This window comes from Mustela putorius, unplaced genomic scaffold (assembly GCF_011764305.1).
Source record: "Mustela putorius furo isolate JIRA1106 unplaced genomic scaffold, ASM1176430v1.1 tig00003988_pilon_pilon_pilon, whole genome shotgun sequence".
In the NCBI taxonomy this organism is placed as follows: domain Eukaryota; kingdom Metazoa; phylum Chordata; class Mammalia; order Carnivora; family Mustelidae; genus Mustela; species Mustela putorius.
Genome location: NW_025422127.1, coordinates 1,538,410 through 1,564,308, shown reverse-complemented (window position 1 = coordinate 1,564,308; position 25,899 = coordinate 1,538,410). Strand labels below are relative to the sequence as shown.

Below are 25,899 nucleotides of genomic sequence, written 5' to 3'. Positions count from 1 at the left end.
GGTTGTTAAATTACTCATGTTTATTTATAACAGACCTTCAGCCAGTACAGTACAAAACTTACAGTAGTATATCTCCGTTACACAAATATTTACTTACAATATATTACATATACAAAATGCTTTGCAATAAGTCTCAAAAGCTAGTTTAACTCCCCTTGAGAAAGGAGAAAAACTCTTTAAAAAAAGGGGGAGGGAGAACCAAAGGAAGAGGAGGGCAAGGTGAAAGGGTAAGGTCCAAGGGAGACACCAAGCATAGGCTACAAATGAAACCCTGGGAGAGAGAGAGGAGAGGTGGTATTGCACTTGCTTCTGTGTTTTATTTTTTTTTCTTTTTGTTCTTCATAACTTCTGATTAAAAATATATATAATATATATATTATGTACACAAGGAAAGAAGCTGCTGAAAGTATTACAAAATCCGATCCGCAGCTTGGACACAGACACAAAAAAACAAAGGTCTGGAAAAGTGTCTATTTAGAAATTTTCTTGTGTGGTGTTGGTCTTGAATATCAATATAAAAGGAAAACACCTCTTTTCTCCATGTGGGTTTCAATGTTTTTTTTTTCTTTTTCTTTACTTTTTTTTATGCAAAAGGAGCTGGGAGAGAGCATGAGGATGTTTGAGGTTCCAGAGCTGGAAGGCTCTGGAAAGTAGGATTTTGTACCTAAGACCCTGGTTAAAGTGCAGTGATGGTCTGGAGAGAGACAGAGTGCCCTTCTCTCCCCTCCTTAGCACCTGGTCTTGCCCTTCCAGTCTCTGCTCTCATGGGCTCAGAGTATAGCCTCAGAGCATAGTCCTTCATGTTCCAGGAGGTTACAGGTGCCAGAGCTGACTGGGGGAGGGGATGGGGCACCCTAAGGCTCTGGTACCCCAGAAGGGACTAGTCCTTATGAGGTGTCACCAGATACACAGCAGACGTAGAAGAGGTGGTAAGGGGTAGGTCTAACAGGAAGGGGCTCAATAACCAGAACAGTTGAGGAGAACCCTAGATATTAATCTCAGCTCTGCTGCCATCCTGAAAGAAGGATCCAGTTCCCTGGGGTACTGTTGAGAAGCCTCTCCCCTTCTCTAGAGACTACTCTCCTTCCAGGTAGCCCCCCCATCCTCTGCCCTTGGCAGCATCTGTTTATTGCTACATTGTCAAGAAGGAAACAACCCACAATGCCCCTCCTTGACAATCTGGTTCTCTTAGGGAGACTACATAATGGGGGAGAAAAGGAAGGGAGAAAAGTTTTTCTAGGGTCTCCCTTCCCATAGAGGGTAAGGTAGACTCTTCTTAGAGCCCTTAGGAGCCCCCATCCCAGGGTCTTTTCCTTAGCCAACCCTTCACCATCCCCCTAAATTATCCCTGATAGGGAGTGAGAAAAGTAGGAGGCAAAAGAGCCAATAAGGAAAGGACATATGGAAAGAAAGATGGAAGGGAAGAGAAAAGGAGAGAGAGAGAAGGACCAAGTGTTACAACTTGTGAGGTGCTGTGTTTGGTTTTTACTTTCTTTTTTTTTTCTTTAAATATAGAAAAACAGCCTTTGGTTTGAATCTCAAGGAAGCAGAGAATGGGAGAGCTGTGGCCTTGGGCAGGAAAGGCTTGTAGAGAACTCCACTCACAGTGGAGCATATCTCCTCCTGCCCCCTTCTCACTAACTAGGTTACCCAAAAAGCCAGGGGTCTCTGCTGTAGCCAGGAGGAGCAAGGCCCCTCCTGCCCTACATCTGGGAACTGAGTGTAGAAGGGGGCAGTAGAGGATGACCCCCGGTTCAGTTGCGCCCATCCCATTCTTGCCAGGACAAGAATGGAATGAGGTGAGGGGCAAATGCCCTTCCTCGTCCTGGGATAATTTTTGGTTATATACTGACAATTAGAAGAGAGAAAAGAGACACCCTTTTCTCCCTGCCACTGATCCTAAGAACAGGGCCAAGAAGCCTGGGAATGAGGGTGAATCCTAGAGCGGGGAGAAGAAGAAGGCAGCATGACTGAGGGGTTGAGATACCCCCTTGTCATCAGGCAGCAACCCACTAGTTTCTCATAGGAGAGGGATGGCAGGAGCCCCTGAGAGCCTAGGAAGGTCACTAGAGTGAAGAAGATCAGAGGTGGAAGAGAAAGATAAGAATTTTAACCCACCCCCTTCCCATGCCCTGGTTCCTAGTTAGGCACCTGTGGCTCCCAACATGTCAGAGATAGGATTGCAGACCTAGCCTTGGCCCCTGAGAATATAAAATTGGGGCACTCCAAGAAGAGAAAACCACCACTGAGTAGACTGGCAGGTTGAAGAGAGTAGCAGTGTTGGGGGTTGTTTGAGGAGAGAAGAGACAGATCACATCCCAGAGGGAGATTCCCAAATGTGGGCTTTGAGGAACTCATATTACTAGGGGAACGTCAAGAGGACCCTTAGCCCCACAGTGCCTAGGGAGAATTTCTTCAGCCCCTCCCACTTCCCAATGAGGAAATTCTTCATTTGTTCAAGCATAGTGCAAGCTGCCTAACATGAGAGGGCACAAGAGGTATGGAGTACCAGGTGGGAGGGTCCCAGAGAGGAGATATAATGCCACAGAGCTCAGGTAGGGCCAGAGGGAGCTATCAGCATCAAACGGAAAGAATCAGATAATGCAAAAGGTGAGGACTTAACACAAGAAGCTCAAAACTCTTAGGACTAAGAGGAGCTTCCTACCCCGAGGGCTGTTAGAGAAAGCTGCATCAAAGAAAGAAAAATTAGGCCTAAAGTGGGAGCGGTCTGTGGGCTGTGGCGGATGACTGATCAAAGTTAAGAGAAAAAGCCAAAAGAAAAATCCACAAATTATATCAATAAATAACTCTGACTATACTGGGATGAGAGAAGAGGAAGAGGAGAAACATAAGCAAAAAGGCCTGTTTCATCACAATGCTTAAGTCAGTCAGGGTAGAGGAGAATAGGCAAGGAGGGGTCAGGGTCAAGTGTGAAGTCTGGTAGCCAGTGGAGGAGGCTACCGAGCCAAGCTCCTTCGGATGAATGGGGAAAGAGCTAGACTCCTGTAGGGAGGCAGTGGAGTGGCAGACTGAAGGGAGGGCGGTAGATAGGTGGCTAGCCGACCTTGTGCTCCCCCCGGACAATGTGGGAAGAGAATTCGTACCGGTCCTGGCTGTGGTAGCCGCAGATGTTACACTCGAAAGGGTCTCTGAAGCCATGGCAGCCCATGTGGATAGTGAACATGACATGGTCCAGAAAGAGGATTCGGCAGTGCTCGCACTTGAAGGCCTTCACGGGCTCACCGCTCTCACCTACCACCCGGAGCACTTCCTTGGACGGGCCCGGGGTGCCCCGCAGTAACCCTTCCTGCGGCTTGGGGTCCTCTTTGGCGTAGGCAGGACTGGGCCGGCCCACCACAATGGTGGGAGGTGGCTGGGGTGGGGGACCCTGAGGGAGGGATACCACCCCCCCAACCCGATCTTCGTGGTTGCTCTCTGTATCTGTGGAGTCCTGGCAGCCATTGCTGGGGGATGCCCCAGGGTCGGTCAAGGGGCCTCGGGCCCGGTAGAGGAGGGGGCCTCCATCAGCCAGGTCCTCGGGTCCCTCACCTGCTTCTCTGGACCCTGGAAGCTCCAGCCGACCAGGGAGGGGCTGCATCTGGGTATAGACAGAGCTGATGACGGGTGTGAGTTCCGAGATGCAGTTGGTAGGTGGAAGGCGGAGGGGACGCAGATGCTCTGCCCCCACAAAGGCCAGGGAACCTCCAAAGCCGGGCTCTAGGCCATGATGTGCCACCAACTCCACATCCTTCTCATAGCCACCCGAGTTCACATCGTAGGGGATGTCTGAGAGGCTGAAGCGCATCTGCTTTTCACCTGCAGAGGAGAGGATCTCAGCAGAGCTGGGTTTGGAGAATTCCTGAGTTTTCCCAGGATGACTTCTTTGTTTGCTTATCCTGGGGATGGCTGTAACATTATTTACCAGCCCTCATTCACTTCCCTCAAGGTCAGGACCTCTGTGGGGCCACTCCCCAACTCCAGCTATAATTGTAGGGAAGGACTCAGTTCCCAGCCCCTGCTGATCTTTAACACTTCCTTCATTGCCCTTTATAAAGCTAGAGATCGAACCTCAAGGCCAGGTGGGTGGACCCCATACTCATACCTCCTCCCTCTGACTCTCAGGGCCCTTGTCTCAGATCCCACAGGCGGAAGTCCTTGCTGTTCTCAAAACCTAGGAGAACCTGAGCTCCTTGACCACCCTCCTCTTACAACCACCACAAGAGCCCTCCACACCCTCTCGAGGTACCTTCTTCCTTTTCATGCCCCTTCTGTTCTGGGGATGGATTCTGAGCACCGGAGCCTACCAGACCACTTTTTCCCTTCCATCAAATCTCCAGGCCCAGCTGGTTTGATGGCTACCAGAGCTCAGGTTTAGAGGAGCTGTGGCTTAAAGCTGAGGTCTCCCCTCCAGTTGGACTCTTACCTACAAACTTCTGGGGGGTGGAGCGCTTGCGTTTGGTGAGGCTGTTGGCCAGCCGATCAATGAAAGTTGGCCGCTCCGAGGATGAGTGCAGCATGGAGTCTGGCACCATCTCCAGGTCACGGATCTCATCACCTAGAGGGAAGGAGGTGGGGAAAGTAGTAGCAGCTGAAGCGGAGCAGCAGTGGCTCAGCAGCCTTTGCCTGCAGAGAATCAGCCAGTTGGTAGCCAAGGAAGGGCATCCCGATACCTGGAAAACTGGGTTCCGCTCACTTCCCCTTATCTAGAGCTCATCCTAGCAACGTTTCAGGTAATTGGGAGGACAATTACAGATGCATCATCTGACCCTTGATTTTATACTCCCTTGTGTTTTCTCTCTCCCCTTAGACTGAGGACATAGATCAAAACGTCCCTGACCCCTGGACCTTCCTGCAGCACCTACCACAGGGCTCTGCACCAGTTGGAGTGCTCCGGGATGGAGGAAGGAACCGTCCTTTCTCCAAAGACCTCATCTCTTTGTCAGGGGTGGACGGTGTGGGGGGGGCACTGGAGTCATCCTTGCCCTGCACGCCCTCTGGCTCTGCCCTTCACTCACCCCTCCCCTCCCCCCAGGCCTGCTGACAGCCCCACCTGGTTGGCCCACCAGAGCTTGGGCTTCAGTGCTGAGACTCTGTAGGTAGTTGTGGCACCGCTCTTTGTGCTCCTCCAGGGTACTCTGCTGTTTGTAGCTCCGGCCACAGTAGTTACACTTGTAGGGCTTGCCCACTGTGGGAGAGGAGACTGTGGAGGAGATGGGAGAGACGCCACATTGGTCACGCCTCCCGGTGCCCCCCGCTCTACAAGGCCCCCTGGGAGTGAATGGACCCCAGCATGAGGAGGAAGGGGTGTGGCTTGAGGGAATTCTGCTAGTCTTTCCTCCCCTACCTTCAGTGGCAAACATAGAAAAGGGGGCCAGTGCGCAGCCCTGGGAAGAGAGAGGGGACCCGGAGCCTAAAGCCTGGGACTGTGGGGGTGTGGTGGGGGTAGGGCTCATGGCGGCCAAACTGCTGCTCACAGGAAGGAGGAGTCAGGGACTTGGTAGAGGATCATCCCATACAGGCTGGCCCCACCCTAGGGTCTCAGATTCTGGGGCCCAGACTGTGGTTTAACCTTTCCATGTGGCAGGCGGATGCAAGTCCTGTTTATCAGTCAAGGGGATTTTTTGCTTATGACCTATCTGCTTTGGTTTGGGGGAAATTGGTGGGCTGGGGTGACAGAAATGAGAGCCCTTAGATCTGGCAATGTGGGGAGGGGCAGTTTTCACTGACCTTTACTCCACCCCTAGCCTTGTTCTACTGCTTCTTTTTCTTTCTGTCTCTCTACACTGAGCTACCAAGAGAGCCCCAGAAAAACCATCACTGACAGAGAAATTCTGAGAAGAGAAGAAGAAGAGAGAGGGAAATAAAGGAGATGAGTAAAAGGAAGAGAATATCAACTTTGGGGGTGCCTGAGTGGCTCAGTGGGTTAAAGCCTCTGCCTTCGGCTCAGGTCATGATCCCAGGGTCCTGGGATCAAGCCCCATATCAGGCTCTCTGCTCAGCGGGGAGCCTGCTTCCTCCTCTCTCTGCCTACTTGTGATCTCTGTCTGTCAAATAAATAGATAAAATCTTAAAAAAAAAAAGAATATCAACTTTGAGGGTCTTGTAAATTTTTTAAAAATAAAGAACAAGTTAGGGGCACCTGGGTGGCTTAGTCGGTTATATGATGCCTTCAGCTTGGGTCATGATCCAGAGGTCCTGGGATGGAGACCCCTGGCAGGCTCCCTGCTCTGCAGGGGGTCTGCTTCTCCCTTTCCCTCTGCCTGCTGCTCTGCCTGCTTATGCTCACGCTCTTTCTCTCTCTCTCAATCTCTGTCAAATAAATAAAATCTTTAGAAAAAAAAAGAAAGAACAAGTTATAAAGACTTAGTTTCTGGGGTACCTGGCTGGCTCAGTCAGAAGAGCAAGAGACTTTTTCTTTTTTTAAGATTTTATTTATTTAGGGGAGCCTGGGTGGCACAGTTGGTTAAGCATCTGCCTTCGGCTCTGGTCATGCATGATCTCATGGTCCTGGGATGAGCCCCATGGCTGGCTCCTTGCTCAGTGGGGAGTCTGGTTCTCCCTCTCCCTCTGCTCTTCCCACAGAGCAGGGAGCCCTACAGGAGGCTGGATCCCAGCCAAAGGCAGATGCTTAACCGACTTGAGTCACCCAGGCATCCTGAGTATGAGACTCTTGATCTCTCTTGATCTCAGGGTCTCAGAACTATACTCTGGGTGTAGGAATTACTTTAAAAAGAAAAAAAATATTTTTTTTGTTTCTCCCAAAGAAAAGAAGTTGGGAAAACTGAGATGGATATTTCCTTTAAAAACCACTTTTTTTTTTTTTTTTAAGATTTATTCATTTGAGAGAGAGTGAGTGGGGGAGAAGAAGAGGGGAAGCAGACTCCTCACTGAACATGAAGCCCAATGTGGGGCTTGATCTCACTCCCCTGAGATCATGACTTGAGTCAAAAATCAAAAGTTGGATGCTCAACCAACTGAGACATGCAGGTGCCCCTAAAAGACAACTTTTGAGAGGTAATATTTGTGAGAGGAGAGAGAAAAGTGAGAACAAGGTATTGTGTATCTTGTTTTACATATCTTGGGGCGTCTGGGTGGCTTAATTGGTTAGGCATCTGCCTTTGGCTCGGGTCATGATCCCTGGGTCCTGGGATTGAGCCCCACATCATGCTCCTTGCTCAGCAGTGAGCATGCTTTTCCCTCCACCTGCTTCTCCCCCTGCTTATGTTCTCTCTCTCTGACAAATAAATTAAAAAAATCTTATTTTACGTATATTGTTACTATTGAGCAGGGAGGCAGGAGGTGTCTTCAGGAGGCTGGTAATTACCCGCACCCTATATGTACACACCTAAACCAGGCCTTGATTCAATCTATCCATGCCATTTTGACCTTACTCTGTAAAACCTAGTCTTTGGGGGATGAGGTGAATGCCATGGTCCCTGTCCACCTAAGACTTTTGGGGAAACGGCTTAACATCTGGGAGAGGGACCCTTTTTTCTTACAGTGTGGGTTACATAGAAAGCATCTCATAGAGATGGAACCTAGTGGGATACCTGTATCTAATTCTGTTCCTAATAATCTCCTACAGAACAACATCCAAAACCTACCCGGGGGGACTTGTTTTTGTTTCAGCAATTCTTGGGATCAAGCCATCCTTGTTCCAAACCAGCAGGGGAGGCCACCCCTTTTCTAAGGAAAAGGAGTATGATTCTGTATCACAGAAACTTAATGGGGTCCAGGAAGGCTGCAGAATAGCTCTGTGACTAGCAATTTTTTTTTCTTTCTCCCCCGGAGCTTTAGTTTTGTCAGCAAAGTGAGGATAATACCATGTACCTTGGAATTGTAATGAGGATCACACAAAGAGACAAGCGAAAAGCTTTATAGATCAAAAAGCCTGCTCCAAGGTGAGAGAACCTAGAACAAGGTAGGTGGCTGGGGAAAGCCTGCTGAGGTGATTACTCTGTCCCTTGAAATCCTGGCCCAAGAGAGTTTAGGAAAAGAGAAAAATAGCAAGGAAAGTTGCCAAGGACAGATCCTACTAATTTTTTCCCCCTCTGCCCTTCCTCCTGTCTTTTCCCAGTCTTTTCCCAATCTTGAGCTCTTCCTTCCCACCAGCTTGACTCCTGGTCTCTTCGCAAGGCCAAGCTTAAAACTTAGTAAGATACTTCAAAAATACTGTCTGCGCAGCTGATTCAGATAGATGTCAACTCCAAGAGTCTTGGCTGGGGCCATGAAAACTGGATAGTCCAGTCCCCTGGCACGGATCCAAACACTAACCTCTAGACACTCTGGCGATTTGCTCTTGCCTCTGGGAAGGGGACAACATCTTGGGATGGGGAACAGAGGCTTTTCCTAGGCCTCCTTTCTTTCTCTGGAGTTTGGAGGCCCATGGATATTTTTAGGAACCAGTAGGAAGTAAAGGAGAAGACAGACAGTGGTGATCCAAGACCTCTGGTATCATGGAGGGAGGTGATGATGGATGATGGGCATGGGACCTCAAGCACATGGAAATGTGAGGAAGGGTTTTTCTGGTGCTCAGAAGTATGGGGGTGGGGTGGGGGTACAGATGGTTCTGGCAGTAGCATGAACTTTAAAAAACAAAGGGCGGGTGACTGTTAAGAGCCTAGAACATCACCCATGCTCCTTTTGCTCCAAGTCACAGAGTGTAGCAGATGTAAAATACCTCATCAAAGAGTCCCCCAAATTCCCCATGGGGCCCAGACGAGGGGTTAGAGAGGCAGGGCCCTATCTGCTCTGTGGGTGCTCTGGCCTCCTCAGTGACAGACACGTAACTCCCTGAAGACAAGAGAAGTCACTGAGCTCTATTTCCCTGGTACTGAGGTCCCACTCCTCCTTTCCCACCAAACAGGTCACTGACCCGAGTGTGTACGGAGGTGGCCGGTGAGCGCGTCACGCCGGCGGCAAGCATAGTTACAGAAGGGACATTTGAAAGGCTTCTCCCCGGAGTGCAGCTTGATGTGGCGCAGAAGGTTCCCCTTCTGGGTGAAGGAGGCACCACACTGGTTGCAGTGGAATGGCCTTTCACCTGCAAGAGAAGCAACAGATCACTGAGGACTGGGGGAGAGGAGTTTTGAAGGTTGAACCTCTTCTTGCGCCCTCTGCCCCACCCTGCCTGAGGGCAGGTGCTCAGGAGGATTTCTGAGGGGCAGAGCTGAGGCACGCACACAAGATTCCTGCGTTCTAAACCTCCCTCAGGAACAGTCTTACCCTGGGAAGGTGTGGAGCAGAGACTAATGGTAGGGCAAAGGGCACCAGGCCTGCAACTCTGGGCCAAAAGCCCATGAACCCAAAACTGAGTCCTATAAGACCCACTGTGCCCCGGGAACCTTCAAAGCCTCAGAAAGCTGAGACGAGGCTTTTGTTTTCCTTTTTTTGTTTTTGTTTATTTGTGTGTTTAAAACTTGACACTGGAAGGCCTAGATAATACCCTGGAGTCCTGTCCCTGTTAGACTCTAGGACCCTTCTGGACACTATGCCATCATCTCCCTCACCTCTTGAGAGAAATATCAGCTTTTCTTTATAACAAACAACAGCTGATGAAAGCCCCAGAGAAGTATGAGTGTTGAAGGAATCCAAATGGCATCGCTCCTTTTTTCCATCAGCCGGAAGGTGTGCTGGGAGAGACCCTTCCCTTTCTGAGGCTGCCCCACTGCAGACATGGTGTCCTACGCCTCTGCCTGTCCAGCCCGCGTGGGAGCTCCTCCGGACCCCCTGGCTTACTCACCCGTGTGGCTGCGCTTATGCACCATGAGCACATTGGGTCCAATACAGACCATGCCGCAGACGTCGCATTTGAGTTTGCCGTTGGGCAGCCGGATGCCCCCTGGGGAGTGAGGCTCTGGCCCACTTCCATCACAGTAGCCCAGGGGCTCTGACAACGAGTCTTCCACGATCACACTGTCATCCTTTTCGAGGAGCCGCTCATCTGGCCCCAGCAGTCTGCTTGACTCCTCATCGCTGTACATCTCCACCTTGATGGAGTTGGCTGGAGGGTGGGATGGTGTTTAGGACAGAAACAGGCAAAGGGGGGAACCTGCCCGCAAACCAGAATGGTCCTCCTGATGTCCAGTAGGTCCTCTCCCAGCCCTGAGACACACAGGCTTTAGAAGAGGCCAACACCCGAAGTCTCCCAGGTGGTGATATGGTGGTCCTGCTGGGACCTGCAATAACCTTTCCTCACCGCCCAGGCAAATAGGCTCCAAGAGAAAAAAGTTGGGTACATGGGAGGTCATCTGTTCCACTGGGGAGGGGAGGAGGCTAAGGGGAGTCTTTTTCTCCATTCTCTTGACATTAAGAAAGATGTCGGGCTTGGCCCTTGGCAGGAAGCCAGCAAGTAACAGTGGCGGGAAAATGGTCTTAAGAAGACCAAAGAGATGGCAGGCTAAAGAGAGAGCAAAACTGGAAGACAGAGATGGCTCACATCATCTTCCCTCTCCATAAGATAGAATCCCTCCATTAAAATCTGGAGAGGGGGATGAAGGAGGGAGGAGCCACTGAAGAGAAAGCCTTGGCTCTAGCTCTGACCTACATTCCTGGCTATTCCAACCATTTAGAGAATGTCACAGATCTAGGGCCAGCAAGAAGAGGCAGTCATGGGGACCTATCCAGGCAGGAGAATGAGGCCCAGGAGCAGGAAGAGGTGGGTGATAAGGAGATCCCTCGCATCTCTGTTTCCTATCTGGCTCTACCTTGTGACCATTCCTATGTACTTGCTTCTCCAACTCCAAGATTTCTCTTTGGAGCTTTTGCCTTCATCCCAGCCAGGCCTCTTTTAATTCTACCCTAGTGTGGCAGCCACCGTTCACTCTCCTTTCAGAAGTCAGGAAGACCCTAGATGCTGAGGTCCGTACTTCTTGTAGATGTGTAGAGGCTTGAAGCAGAAAACCAAAGGGAGGCAGCAATGGGGAAATGGCTGCCCATGGAGGGTGAGCTGAGGGCCAAACACAGACGGGCGGAGTGGGGGGCACCTAGTGCCAGGGCAGGGGCAGGGCAGGAGGTCGCACTTACCACTGAGTGAGCGGCTGGGAGAAGAGTGCTGGCTGTTGGGGGTGCTCACCGAGGGCCCCACTGGGGCCCCGAGGAACTCCTTCTCCAGAGATGAGTCCCCGCTACCTTGGAGGAGAGAACAAGAGGACAGGTGAAGCTGTGGCTGGAGCCTTTGACCGTCTGTCGCCTCACCTCTTCAAAATTGTATGATGTTTCACAAACATTGATCTAGTAGCCACGTACAAGGCAGCGTTGTAAGCTCGGCACCGTACCTTGTGCCCTCGTCAGCCCCGGTGCCCGGTGCAGACTTCTGTGAGCTCAATGGCTGCGTCTTGCCCACCCTACCTTTATCTAGGCCTGAGGGGAAGAACATCACTGCCTGACGTCCACAGGAAGCAGGGCTGGGGCTGGGCGGGCCAGGGTGGAGAGGAAAATAGGGGCCTCAGGAGAGAGGCGGTTCAGGACAGACGTTCTTCCCTACTGTTCCTTTCCGGAGCCCCCAACACCAGGTTCGGGATCTGTAGGAGGGCAGCTGGAATGGTCCCTGAATCTAATGATAATAATAGTAATCATAATGATAGCCGCTAACATTTATTGAGTGCCTACTCTGTGCCAGGTATGGTTCTATTCACTTTATACGAATTCTCTCATTTCACCTTCACAACGACCCTGTAAAGCAGGTGCCAATATGAACTTAATGTTGCAGATGAGAAAACTGAGGCACCAAGGAGGCTGTGCTACTTGTCTAAGGTCACAGAACTGGTAGAGGTGGAACCTGGACAGATCAGAAACTGTAAGCACCCATGTCCTGAGCCCATCTCCAGAGCCAGTGGGGAGTCACTTGTCTTTCAGCAGAGGAGCATTGGGCCCAATCGACCTGAAATCAGAGTGAATTTGACTACTCTAGAACGCCTCCTATCAGATATGATTCCAGTCACATATTTACGGCTTACTGTTTCCTTGACAGTAAAACAATGAGTTTATTCTCACTATGTTCATTGTTAATGTGTTGACAAACCGCTTTATAAAAATGAGTTTTAAGAGTTTTATCTGTATCTTTAAAAAATTAGTTAACATACGTGGAGATATGAATCATGTCTTTAAAAAAAAATCCCTCCTCCCCACAATCTTCTGCACAAATTTATAGGTGAAATAAAACACATATAGGTAAACACACACATAGACACAGACACATATCACAGATGTAGATATACATATAAAGAGAACATACCTACAGGGGCAAACACACCCATAGCCGCCTACATTATCTGCTAACGTGAACATGCATGGATGTGTACACACAGCCTAAATATGGAAGAGAGAAAGAGAGAGAGACACGAGCCCTAAAAGTCATCCCTAAAGTCCACCTATTAGTACTTTTCCCAATTTCCCAGCTATGCACATACTTACTTTCACAAAATAAAGATTCCATTATAAAATGGTTGGAGTCTTGGGCCTGAGGCAAGAAATCCGGAACACACCCTCCTGAGGGATCCCTCTCCAGCTTTGGTCAGTGGGAAGAAAACAACCACTCAGGACTTTGGGACCATTTCCCATTCATATCCTCTTCTAAAAGTCCCACTTCCCCCATTCTTTCCCATCAGAGCCTGAGGAAATTTGTTCACTCGCTATAGAAAATGTCTTATAGCTTGAAACCGAGTTGTCCCAGCTGGGGGCCTATAGATGAACCATGGTTATCTAGAAAAGTTGCCCCAGTCAGAACCACACGCCTATCATGAAGTAAGCATCTCAGAGTTGAGGGTTGAGATGTGTAGACTCAGACCTAGTTTTAAAATACGTCCTTCAATTAAGTTGGAGGGTTTTCTGTAGTTAAAGGGGCTAAAAAGGGGTAACTTTTTGTTCCTTTTCAGACGTTAGTGCTGACTTGCCCTAAATCACTTGATGTTAGTAATAGGGGAAGAACTGGGCTCTGGGCCCTGGTGCTGAGTCCCTGCCCCTAAAACAATAAATGAACTTGCTAGAAATCCATCTCTAGTCCCAGCCTACTAGGCTGAGACCGCCTCTTGGAGCTGGAGGCTTGATCCATGAGGAAAATATGCTTAAAGGGATATTTAGGAGCATTAAGAGGAAAACATCCTTTGTGCCTTTCGTTATTAAGGCCTGGGAACAGGAGGAAGAGCAGGTGCCTCGAGAGCCACACTAGTGGTTCGAGAGGCTCTTTGATGCCATTGCCCTCCCTGGGGAAAATAGGCTCAAGTCTGCTTTTATGGGGCTAATACCTAAAAATGAATCTGTTTCAGGGGCCAGAAAGTCTTTATGGGGACCCAGGGATTTTGAGTTCGAGCCTGAGGGTAAAGGGGCCTAGAGACAGATTTAGGAAGTTCAGCAGTTCCTCTGTCAGTCCCAGAAACCCCAGGGAGGGAACTTCAAATGCCTGGGACTCCCAAGAAATCCCAGACTGTCAAAGCCAAGAATTAAGGCCACTCTTGGGTCTCAGAGAAATTTTCTTGGTCAAAGTCATTATAGATTGGCTGAACCCCCAAAGGGTAAAGCCAAATCATGAAGTTGACATCAGAGGAACAAGGAGGTGGGTCCAGGGCAGAAAAGCAGGAGGGAGAGAGAGGAAACAGGGCAATGTCCCACAAGCTAAACGTGTTTCATATGCTAAAGGAGACTAGCCCTCCACTCCTGCTGCCCTTCCCTCAATCCCTTCAAAGAGTGGCTGCCTCCAGGGAACAGCCATGAGGTCCGAGAACCTCCACACTTCTCTGCTCTCATCCTAACTGCTTTCTCTTTCTTGACCATGGGATCCGGGGTGGCAGGATGCTAACCTGCTAGCAGGGAACAGTGGGTCCAGGAGCGAAGAAAGACGCCCATCCTCAGTTCTATTGTGGGGAAGAGGCTGAGGCCCCTCAGATCTCTCTTCCAGGGTGAGGCGTCCGCTGCCAAGGCTCCTCTTTACCTTGATTCTATTACCCATTCCCACCCAGGCCTGTCTCGGCATTTCACCCTGGGCAGCTCTACATCTGTCCCCAAGGCCTAATCAAGATGTCACCACAAGCTCCCACTGTCCAAGTCGCAGTCTTTGCTTAGCAACACCAAACACCCTTCCCATCCTCCGCAAGTATAGGGAGGAACGCCCCCTCCCCCGCCACACACACACACACACACACACACACACAGCCCCCATCCTCTCCCTCTCCTCAGGCTTGGGAGTTGTTACTGAATTGGCTCCCTAGCCCCGGCAAACCCCCCCTTCCCCCTCCACTAGCCACCTTCTGCCTGAACTTACATTATCCTTCCCTTGCCGGTGAGACCCTGGGGTGCGAACGCGGCCGCCGCCTTGGAAACGGCGAGGGAGTGCGGGTGGTGTGTGCATGTCTGCGTCTCGGTGGCAGGCAGGGGTGAGCCCAGCCACTCACCTTCCAGGAAGCGTGGATTCCTGGAAGTGAGGGGAACCGCCGTCATTTCGCAGGCAGCGGCACGGTGAGCAGGGGCCCACGGCTGCAGCCAGCAAGAAGAGCTCAGCCCAGGGTGTGTGTGTGTGTGTGCGCGCGTGAGAGGGAGAGAGAGTGTGTGTGTGTGTGTGTGTGTGTATGAGAGAGAGAGGGAGAGGGAGAGAGAGAGAGAAAGAGAGAGAGAGGGAGAGGGAGAGAGGGAGAGAGGGAGAGAGGGAGAGAGGGAGAGAGGGAGAGGGAGAGAGGGAGAGCGCAAGCGAGCGTACGCTGGGCTGTGTTTGGGGAGGGGGCTGGAGAGAATGTATATGTGTGTCTGGTTGGGGGGATGCTAGGCTACAGCATCCCTTTCCAAAGCCAGTAAGGGGTGGGGGTGGGGGGTGTGCACAGGGAGGGGGAGCCAGATGCCGTTGCCCTCGTGCCCAGCAGACAAAGAGGAACTGCACAACAAATGCCTGAGAGAGGCAAGAGTGTGTGTGTGTGTGTGAGAGAGAGATGGATGGGTCCTCGAGGTGGGAGGGAGAAAGGGGGGCCCTCAGGGAAGGCCCAATCCTCTGCCAGCTGGGGAAGCCAAGGCCCCAGAGGTCATGGGGCCCAGGACATGGGGCAGCCTCAAGGCTCTCAAATCGGCAGAAAGCCCCTCCCCCACGAAACTCAGGCACTCAGATTCCCTCCTTTCCCTCCTCCTCCAGGAGGGAGGTCGCTTTCCAGATCTGGGGACTGACAGCCCCCTCCTTCCCAGCGGCGAGAAGACCCAGCAGTCTGGTCTCAGGCTAGTGTTGCTCTGTGGCCCTGAGCTTTTCAGATCCCAGGCAAAATCCTGGTATAGTTTCCCCACCTCCGCGGCCGCTCGCCTCCCTTCTAGTGCCCCTGGGGCCCAGCAGCCAACAGCCTGGATGAATCCGCCTTCTATCAAGACAAGGCCTCTGCTCCTTCCCTTCCAGAGGAGCTGCTCACTGCCGTGCTGACCTACTTTGGAGACTAGGTTTTCTGATTCCAAGAACTTGGGGGTGGGAGGGGCCGTGAAACTTTGGGCTGCCTACCCCTGGGTCCCTTTCTAAGGTTCCCTTAAACATTTCAGAGTCCCAGAAAACTTGAGACAAGCACTGCTCTTTCAATTAATTGCACAAGCTGGGTTTGAGCAACTCAGTTTCCCCTGACAGATAGGGAATGGAGGTGGGGAGAGAATCTGTGTGGTAAGTTAATGGACTCTTAAGACCCCAGGAGGGAGGGACCCGCCTCTTTCGAAAGAGACAAGGGGAGAGAGGATGGATTTTCTGAACTGGGTTCTGTGAGGTGGGAAAGTCTTTGAAGAACAGGAGAGATACCCCCTTCATCGAGTGGCCAAGTGAGGAGACAGAAGAGCTGTGATGATCTTCAAGGGCCGGAGTGTATTTTAGGAGGGGTGCACACAACAGGTTTTCCCACTGCTTGCATACTGGCCCAGGAGAGATGGATCAGATGCCCCTCACGTGGACCATCTCAGCCATGCCCAGCCCTGCAGGGGCTACTCTTCAGAACTAATGTTAGCCCTCCCTTGGCTTTCCCTTTTCCCATTCTCTAGGGTAGTTGCTGGCATCTAGAATTCTCAAAACACAGGTGAGGGGTTTCTGGCCTCCCCCTTCATTCCAAAAACCAACCTGTGTGGAGGCTTCCCTTACCTCGGAAATGTCAACCTGCTGAAAGCAGGACAATTTGGTTTCATAGCACGTGAAGCAAACACTCTAAGAGGTTTTCCTCTTCCACATTCTCCAGAGACAGATCTCCTCGGGATATTTCCCCAGCCACGTTCCCAGTTTCTCATTTACCTAAGTTAGGACAGGGACTGGTATTTATTCGTCTACCCGTTCCCCAGCAATAAAACAAGGTCTGGGGGCGGGCTGTTGCTCAGTAGTGAATTTCTGAGTAGGCTTAACTGAGCGGGACAGAGAAGGACTGGCTGATTCCTCAGAAGGGCCATGAATTTTGTTCCAATAGATCTTTTTCAGTTACATTAGTCTACTTGATCCCTGTCACTCAGGCCAGCATGTGGCAGATATCAAATGCCTTTACCCATTCCAACTCCTTCCCTCCTTAAATGAGAAAGGGGTCAGAGTCAGTGTCTTACCTTACCCAGGTGTTCCCAATGACTCTGCTATGTGTGTCTGACCCATCTTGCTATCATCCTTTGAACGTGCCCATAATTCCATTGGTCCCACTTCAGGGTAAAAAAAAAAAATAAATAAGCTATAGGTCATTTCTACGGCGGTGCTTGGATCTCTGACGGGCATCCTCATCATGTCAAAACCCAATTCTGGCTTCCCTTACCTTTTATGATCATTTCTTGCCCTGATGTTCTAATGCTCCAAAAAAATGACTCCTCCGTCTTAGAGACAAGCTCTGTTTTCGGCCCTTCTCTGCACTGTCAGAGAGAGAGCCCAATAAAGGTCCTCATTTCTTTTCACCTTGTTAAACTCTGAGAAGACCCCAATTACTTTCCTATCTCTAAAAGCCGTTCATATGAGCAGTGATCTCTTCGGCCTCAGTGAGAGTATCTGGCAGGTATGTAAAGCCACAGCATGTTAGGACCATTGGAAAGGACTGGGAGAAATAAGAGTTGGGCTCTATATCTTTCTTTCAAAAGCTCTATGTTGGGGTGCCTGGGTGGCTCAGTGGGTTAAGCCGCTGCCTTCGGCTCAGGTCATGATCTCAGGGTCCTGGGATCGAGTCCCACATCGGGCTCTCTGCTCAGCAGGGGCCTGCTTCCCTCTCTTCTCTCTGCCTGCCTCTCCATCTACTTGTGATTTCTCTCTGTCAAATAAATAAATAAAATCTTTAAAAAAAAAAAAAAAAAAAAAAAAAAAGCTCTATGTTGTTGGCCCACTGGCTGAATTCAGCCCATAGACAAGGTTGGCTTTCTCCTTGGAACATTTTTGAAAATATTGAGTCCTTAGTCTAAAATGGAGACACTTCACATAAAATCTGGATTCCTGACTTCTCTTGAAAAATTGCAAGTTTTGGCCACACTGGATACACATTCTGGCACAACTGTGACTGGTGCACACTGAGGAGCTTTTGCTTCTTGAAGTAGGATATGTGTTCTCTCTACATGACAGTCCCTCACATTCCCTCTTCTCGTTCGCTCATTTACATATCCACCTGGCCCCTACAAGCCTTGGAGGTTTGAAACCCTGCCCCACTCTCCACCTGGCTGGGACAGAGTATCGTGTTGGGCTGGTGACCGCAGAGTATAGGAGAAGGACCTACATCTTTCTTCTATCTCTTTGCTTTAAATCATTCCTCTCAGACTATGTCTCACAGTCCCCACTTGTATTTCCCTCCTGTTCCGTTCCCCTTCCCTTATCCCCCAAGAAGTCTGGGAAGAGAATCTCTATTTAGGGAATATAAAATGACCAAAATAAACTCATGCTACCAAGCACTACCAAGCATGACTGGCAGCTCTGTGACCGGGGCACCTGAGGTCCTGTGCTAGGCTGGGTTGGACTCTGCTCTGCTCCACAGGCGAGTGGCTGCTCCCAGCCCCTTATAAACACAGTGCACAAGAGGGCATACCAGACATATAGGAGCGGCCATTGCAGTCTTCTATGTCCATCTTAGAGTCTGCTGAAAGAGAAAATAGCTGTGATTAGAAGCCAGATCTGGGAAGGGAAGAGGTTTCTCTCTAACATTCTGGAATTAGCAAGTTTGCTCCAACCCTAGCCTAAAGAACGAAAACCTCCTACTTGGTCCTGATGATAAAGAGTGTACGCCAACTTACAAACTCCAACCTACAACTTCTGCAGGCTTCCCCAGCCTCTGGAGTGGAAACACTGTCTTACTCCAGAGTGGTCCCAGTTGTGTTGTTTGGAGAGTAGACCCTCCTCCTGTAGGTGGAGCTGACACTATAGGAAAGGAGACAGGTTATAGCCCAGCCTTCTGGAAGCAAAGAAACCAGCCCCACAGAAGCACTATACCTTGAGAATAGGGTAGTAACAAGGGGAAGAAGCTGGATTCTGTCTCAAGGGATTCTTTTTGGGGGTGTGTAGGGGAGGGAAGGGGACAGGAAAGTAGAAGATGGAGAGCAGCCCACCTCAGGTTCAGCGAGGAGTCCTCCACTGAAGGTCTAATAAACAAATTAAAACTTTAAGTGGCTTTTCCCCCACCTTCTTGTCAATTACTTCGCTATGTTTATTTTTTTTTTAAAAGGGGGAAGACTGAATTTAAAATGCAGGTTAGTCTATTTAAGAGAAGGGAGCAGTAATTGGCAGTAGAGTATTAAACAAATCAAGAACTGAGAACAATTAAAAGTGATAATTTGTTCCAATGAATTATCTCCTTAGGAGCCTGTGGGAGGAGGAAAAAAAATCTCTTTGGTGGAAATTTACATACCTCCAAAATTGATTTCACCAGTCATCTAATAAAAAATAAATAGTCCAGGGGCAGATTTGGGGGCATAAGAGTGGGGCAAGGGAACAGCCTGAGCTGACTTCAGGATTCCTGGTCTCTTCAAAGATCTCTCTGAGGCAGATGGATGAAAATCTTTTGCTTGTAATACTATACTGTTAGAGGCAAGGGTGGAGGATTCCGGGGGATGCACAGGGGGAAAAGTATCTATTACCCTCTCACCCCTCTCCCCCACGTCATTTGGATGCTCAGAGACATCATACTCTTCTGAAAAGTCTCAAGAGAAAACCCGAGACATGGGGTTTCCTTCGCTTCACAAAGCAGCTGTATCTTAGATCTCATTAGAGAATCCTAGTCTCACCCCGGGAAGTCCGGGTGTGGAAGAAAAAATTATCTAAGTTTATTTTCAGTTCTTTTCTTCACATCCTCCCTGGAATGGACTGAGCTTTGGGATCAGACTGCTAGAGCAAGCCACAATAATGAGTAGTTCCTTGAAGGTTCCCTTAGGGGTAATGATTAGAAGACCCCAAGTCCATAGTGATTAGCAAACCCATACCCTCTGGAACTAGCCATAGAACTTGTGGTAGGCAGAGATTCAAAGAATGAGGAAGGGTGGTCTGGTACTCATGGGGCCCCTTTCATTTCCGAATCATTAGCTCCATAATTGCCCTTTGGGATTTTTCGAAATTGCAAAGCTATGATGCCACATATGACTTCCCTTCCTTCCTCCCCATGCTCCATGCAGGAGAAGCAAGAATGAGCAAGATTTCCTCCATTTTCTCTTGGAGAAACTGAGGCTCTGAGAGATTAAATGACTTGTCTCTGGGCTCATGACGAGACTGGAAGAACAACACAGGTCTCCCACTGCTCTGAGCTGTGCTCTTCCCATTAAACCATCTTGCTTCCTTTCAAAAGTCATGGATCTTCTTGCTTTTCCCTGCTTCTAACATCAATTAAGGCATCTCTTCCTTTGGTGTGACCCCCGAGGGAGTGGGGTCTATTACTTAAAAAGAAGAACAAGTTGAGCAGGCTTTAAGGGGAGAAATATGCTAATGTAATATAATGTGTGTGGTGTGTGTGTGAGAGAGAGAGAGAGAGAACACAAATGAACCAGGGGCTAGATAAGCACTAGGTAGGCAGAACAGTTGAAGGAGAGCATTCAGCGAGTACTGGCTCAGGAAGTGCATCTCATTCTTGGACACCTGCCCAAATGGTCCCAAAACAATTTCCAGAAGGGTCTGAAGGAGTTGTTTTCTGAGTTGGACTTTGTTCCTAGCAGTAAACTGAGCTCTTCTGCTTCTTAATTGCTCTTAACAGGTGCTCCATGACACATCTTGGGCAAAATCAGTATTTGGCTGCCTCTAGCAGGTCCTCATGCCAAGTTGGTAACCCTGGAAGTGAGAGCGGACGGAGATTCTGCTGTTCCCAGTCCTGGTATTCTGAGAGCCAGGAGCAAATCGGTAGATGTACTTCACTGTTTGTTCAAGTCTCCAGGCAGCACGTCCCTCCTCCCAACCTTCCCACTCCCCGCCCGTCAAAGCACCTCCTTCCCTGCCTGGCCAGGCAGGCAGATCTTAGTGTCTCCTTAGAGGAACTGGGTCAAATTAGGCACTGCCAATTGGAGACATACCGTAGGGGGAGGAGGTATAAAAAGAGAGAAGTTAGTTACACAAGACAGGTTTGGCTCAAAGATCTTGGAAAGAAATTGGCTTTATAGCAACCTAGGCGTCATTTAGTGATGGAGGTAGGCACATATGTACTGTAAATTCAGTTCAGCAAGCTGAATACAAAGCAACTAGAAATAGCTAGTTTCCCAATTCAAAAGGAAGTGTCTCTGTGAGGAGGGAGGAAAGGTTGGTCATTGTAACCTCTGGAGACAAAGATTTTCTTCCCTGTTCTTTTGAATCCACTTGGCACTGTAACAAGAGTCCTCAAAAAAAAAAAAAAAAAAAAAAAAAAGAGTCCTCTAGGGCCCTGACTTTCTCCCATCAGCACAATATTGCGTCTGAACAGGAAAGGGCAGGAATGGACGTTCCTTCTAGACAGATGATTTCCCACCACACTTCCTGACAAGCAACATGTCATGAACAATCCAAGGTCTGACTCCTAAGGGCAGGTCACGCATCGGCTACCCCCGCCCCCAACCTCCTATCTCCACAAAAATATCCCTACCGCTTTCACTATTAGGTGACAAAAATGTCAGAAAGTCAAGTTCTCTCTATGTAGTGGCTCTGAACGCCTGAAATAAGATGGACATCACAAGTATTTAAGGCTCTTCAAATCCTCTAAAGAATCCTGTTTGATCCAGTGACACTCCACAATTGGAATTTAAAATACACTCCATGTGGTCTAGTGTGTAGAAAGGTAGCAAGGAAGATATTGTTGGGAAAGAGAGTGGAAGTGGAGAGAGCAGCAAGGATCTGTGCCATCCTTTTGGTTATTGTTCCCGAACTACAGCAGGGAGAAGCAGACATCTTTTCTCTAGTCTCCCTTAGGACCTGGGACCTGGAGTGGAGTGGAGTGATTATTAACAAGACAGAACTGACTGCCTGACTGACAACCTGCCCCTTTCCAGGAAACAGACCTTGACATCCAGCAGTCTACAGCTCTGAAATGATCTTTAGGGTCAACCTAGTGCCCTCTGAAGGAAACCCACCAACCTTTTCTCAGCTCATGTGTCTGTCTTTACAGCAAAAAGATCTGACTCATTTTTTTACCAGGCTATAGATGGTGACCTTCTATGTACAATATAATACTGATGAAGACAGTTCGACTTCATTATCCAAGTGCTTGGGGAGCAGGGCTAAGGGGATGAATTCTCAGGTCATCCTAGGAATGGCCAGTCTCTAAAACAAGAAGGGGTAGGAGCTGGAAACACAACACCTGGACAGTGAGAAAATATCATCTCATTGTCTCCTTTTAGATGCATCTTTTCTCTTGTCCTTTGTGCTTCCCTGTCCTCCCCATGTAGACTGTGGGAGAGACTAAGGTTTATGGGTGGGAGGAGAAACAATTCTACCCCTCCCATGTCTCATCTTAGGACTTAAGGAACTAAGGAAAGGGCCAAACTAAACAGTTTAAATCGCTAGGTATGATGCACTTGAGATAATACTCTCTGGGTTTTTCAGATATATCCTTGAGTATTTGAGCTCTGTGTTTATAGAAAGGCCCCACAAAGTCACTGCTATTCAGCTGTATGTTTGGGCAGGGGTGAGGGAAGTAGGGCAGCAGAGTTCAATTTGAATTTAATAATAATTATTTTTGAAGCCAAAGATGCCCCCAAACAAAGTTAGCTCTATCTATCAAGTGAGGTTTGAAATTACATGGAATTCTCAATGAACTCTTCTGACTGGGGTAGGATAGACAGAAACCATTTCCTTTGGTGGCAGTCCTGACTGGAAGTCTCTAACGCATGCTGTTTGAAAGGGTCCACTGTTGTTTGGACCAGAAAGATGTTTTTGGGCTCCTCCACTAACAGAGAATCTTGTGACAATCCAATTTAGTAAGCCTCTCTTCATGTGGAGGGCCGGGGCAGGAATGTTGTAGGACCTGGGGAATCTTGGAGCTAGAATGGAGCTGAGAGATGATCTACAATCTCTTTGTTTGTTTGTTTTTTTAAAGATTTTATTTTTACTTATTTGACACAGAGAGAGAGAGAGATCACAAGTAGGCAGAGAGGCAGGTGGGGTGGGGGGAAGCAGGCTCCCTGTTGAGCAAAGAGCCCAATGCAGGTCGATCCCAGGACCCAGAGACTATGACCTGAGCTGAAGGCAGAGGCTTAACCCTCTGAGCCACCCAGGCACCCCATCCAATCTCTTGGTTTTTAACAGAAGAAGGAATTAAGCTGAGTCACCCATCTGGTTAGTGACAGAATTAAGACAGATAGAACCCAGGTTACCAGGCTGGTAACCAGTCTTTTTCCATTATAGTACAAAGTTAAATCTTGCCACAGTGGGAAGGTTTGGGGTCACCATGCTTACCTTCTTTTTGGGGTGTTGAACAGTTTGGGGGTCTGCATCTTAGTGACTTAAACCCTTGAACTAGAAACACAGGTTTATGGATGGGAAGAGAAATCATCCTCTCTTCTCCCATGTTAGAGAATCTGAGCCTGAGGAAATTGCCAACCTAGATGCTCATTAGGTCTCTTTAAGGTAGAAACAGGACTCCTTGACCTAAGGATTACACCAGCATATGTATTCCAGCAGAGTCTGTAAGGTTGATGCTATTCCCATTGGTGGGGTGGGAGGGGACACGCCATTCATATCAGCACTGTCCTTTCTTAGATGCTTTCGTCAGATAAACCTTGAAACTGTCTTCCTGTTCCCAATACAGAATCCACAATTCTTTTGAGAAGAGGAGGCAAATCAAACAGCTTAGAATTCAATCTTCTTCTGGCAGGGTCAAGAGACCAACAAAAAGAGGGAGTCCCTCTGCTTATAGCATTGTCTATACCCACAGGGCTCCACAATCTTATTTGTTCCACTAAAGTGAAAGGAGCCTAGTAATACTGGCCCAACAATAACTTACTTAATTTTTTCCTTGGTTATTTTGTGTGTATGTTGAGGGAAGAAAGATGGCCAGTTTGGGAGAAAATAATTCCTTTGTGGATGTTAATAGGAGGTAAAAGGTGGGATAATGTTCCTCCCATGCTGGGAAGTACAAGTGCAGATTTAAACTAAGAGAAAATAAAGAAGAAATGTCCAGTTGCATTTTCACTGGAAAAAAGTCAGGACTTCTTTCTGAGCCAAGTCCCAAAATGTGCTCTACCCTTAACCTACTAAGAGAAAGGGGATTTCCCAGGAGCTACAATTGAACTAACTAACTGCACTTGGTGGTCAAGAAAGACATTATATTTTGTGCTTGAGACATCAGCATCTGTTGACTAGGGCAAGACATAATTCTCAAAGGGCCAAACTGAGGGCAGCTCCCACCACCCTGCGACCCACCCCCAGAAACTCTGGTGAGACCTATCCTGTTTCCCAATGCAACACTATTTTCTTCTTTCAGGACTTTATTTTTATCTCATAAGCCACTCTTCTGACTATTCTCATGACCCAGGGAGTTGTCCAGATTCTCCGGCTTTAGGTGGTTGTAGGGAAGGCTGAAGTCCCCTGACATGACAAAGCAAGATTCACTGACCTACTGACAGACCCATGAGGAGATGTGGGATTCCCAGTTAGGCATTCTCACATGCTCCTACCAAATAAGAAGCTACATTTTCAAAGATTGTTTGATTTGCCCTTGTCCTGATTTTATCCTCAGAATCTGAGTTATCTTAAGTGGAAATATTGTAGGCAGTCAGACACCTGTTTTTTAATGCTTCCTAAGAATATAAACATGTACCTTCACACAGGTCAAGTCCATAAGTAGCAGTAAGGGAGTAACAACAGGCCTCAACAGTCTTCTGCTTGGCCATGATGATGGAAGGCCTAGAGCCGACATGTGAGCAAGCCAGGAACTTTTGCAGCTCACGACTGACTGACGCTTTGAGGGCTCAGAAGGGGTAGACTAGGACACAGGTGGAGCTATGAAACATGTCGGTGGGGGATCTGTAAGAGCCACAATAGTAGACAGTTTTGTTTATGGGAGGGACTGAAGCGAAAGAAGGTGTGCAAAACTTGACACATTTCAGTTGATAATGCATCAGATCTTCCCGGAAGCAGAGTTAGTAAATTCTTACCTTGGAGAGAGAAATGGGGTACCTTATTTCCTGAACATCTCATACCTAAAGTTCTGTGTTCCATTAAACTCCCAACTGTTTCCAGACAGGACCAATTACAAATTAAAAAAAAAATTTTTTTTAAAGCATAGACATCAAATAGAAATTTCCCAAGTTGAGGATCTACAACTCTAGCAGACAAGGGCTAAGAAAATAACTGCAGATGGGGCTGTATGAGAAGGTACATGGAGGCCTCTTTTAGCTTATATCCACTTCCCAAGTCTGTGTCTCCCTAGAGTTGTCAGTCCCAGGGCTTCCTCTGTTACAGTTCTTTCTTAGGACTCATATGCAGTGAATCTCTCCCTTCCCAGGAAGGAACCTGCTTCTCAGGTTCCATAGACTTTTCACCCTACATGGTACCCTCGACAGCACTTTCCACTTCCACTCTTAAGTTTCCTCTCTACCGCGTTTCCATTGCCTCTCAGGTCTCCTCACCTAGGCCTATGTCCTTCTCTCTAACCTTCTTCTAACCCCGAGTCCCTGGCACTTTTGCCCAGGTACCCCTCTGCTTCTCCTTTCTCCACTCTTTATCTGTTCTACCCATGCCATACCCCACCGAGGAGCCTCGCGCACCCAGCCCCTGGCTGTCCTCCGTCCTCTGCTTTGGCCCATCTCCCGCCTTTTGAGGACCCCTTGACTCTCCAGTTACCTTCCCCTAAACCTTAAGCCTCACGCCAACCTCTCCCAGCACCCGGGCCAGCTTCCTCCCCTTGAGCCACAGCCCAGGCAGCTATACCCTCTTCCCGCCAGCCCCCCACCCCCGTCTCCCCTCACTTCACGCCCAAGCCCCTCAGGCCCCGCCCCCGGCGACAGAGACCCCGCCCCCAGCGCGTCGCCCAAGCCCCGCCCCTTACTCACCTGAGGCAGCTCCGCGCGCGCGCAGGCTAGGGGGGTGTGGGAGAGGGGACGGTATTGGGGAAGAGGGGGGCGGGGCCGCAGGGGTCCCCCACTCTGGCCCGGGAGGCCCAGTGCGGGGGGAGTGGGGTCACTAAGGCGGAGGCAACCGGGCCGGACCCGGGACCCGGGCGCTCAGCGGCGGCGGCGGCTCCATCTCCATCAGCGGCTTCACCTGAGAAGGGACCGGCCCCCCCCATCAACCCCCCCCATCACAGCCGTCCCCCCTCCCCAGAACAACTTCCGGTCCCACAACTAGGCGACAGGCGGCGTGGCCGAACACCGAGCGTCCCTAAGCCGGGGAGACTGCTGGGGAAAAGGGAGAAGAGCTAGGGGAGAGTAGCCGAGCACCGAAAGATTCAAGTCGGAGAGGCGCGGTCATGCCCCTTCATCTGCATCTGATTTGCCAACTGGGCGCACATTGGACACCCCCCTCGTGCCCTGGCATATCTGCCCCTAGTGCCAAATTTTGCCCTGCCCCTA

The 25,899-nt window shown here is 49.4% G+C and overlaps 1 protein-coding gene across 10 annotated transcripts; it reads right to left on the bottom strand.

Moving 5' to 3' along the window:
* On the bottom strand, positions 1-25,747 carry IKZF4 (IKAROS family zinc finger 4). 10 transcript variants are annotated; one of them, XM_013046199.2, is made up of 13 exons: positions 25,381-25,747; positions 17,973-18,020; positions 16,728-16,821; positions 16,528-16,617; positions 16,082-16,228; positions 14,258-14,407; positions 12,415-12,508; positions 11,026-11,130; positions 9,743-10,003; positions 8,876-9,043; positions 5,051-5,200; positions 4,424-4,555; positions 1-3,816 (listed from the first exon to the last, which is right to left on the bottom strand). In XM_013046199.2, the coding sequence occupies exons 6-13, from the start codon at positions 14,342-14,344 to the stop codon at positions 3,056-3,058; spliced, it is 1,758 nt and encodes a 585-aa protein (XP_012901653.1). In that variant the 5' UTR covers positions 14,345-14,407; positions 16,082-16,228; positions 16,528-16,617; positions 16,728-16,821; positions 17,973-18,020; positions 25,381-25,747; the 3' UTR covers positions 1-3,055. The 10 variants fall into 10 exon arrangements, with proteins under 10 accessions (XP_012901653.1, XP_044927753.1, XP_012901654.1 ...); XM_045071818.1 differs by having other exon boundaries at positions 16,082-16,617; positions 17,973-18,023; XM_013046200.2 differs by lacking the exon at positions 16,728-16,821.
* Positions 25,748-25,899: the final 152 nt, after the last annotated feature.

Bases quoted from the DNA above. Each gene is read 5' to 3' on its own strand.
- IKZF4 (XM_045071818.1), bottom strand. From the start codon at position 14,344: ATGCACACACCACCCGCACTCCCTCGCCGTTTCCAAGGCGGCGGCCGC. The intron at 9,044-9,742 runs GTGAGTAAGCCA...CTTCTCTTGCAG, and splicing joins GCATAAGCGCAGCCACACGG to GTGAAAGGCCATTCCACTGC. The intron at 4,556-5,050 runs GTGGGGCTGTCA...CCTTCCCTCTAG, and splicing joins AGCTCTGGTGGGCCAACCAG to GTGATGAGATCCGTGACCTG.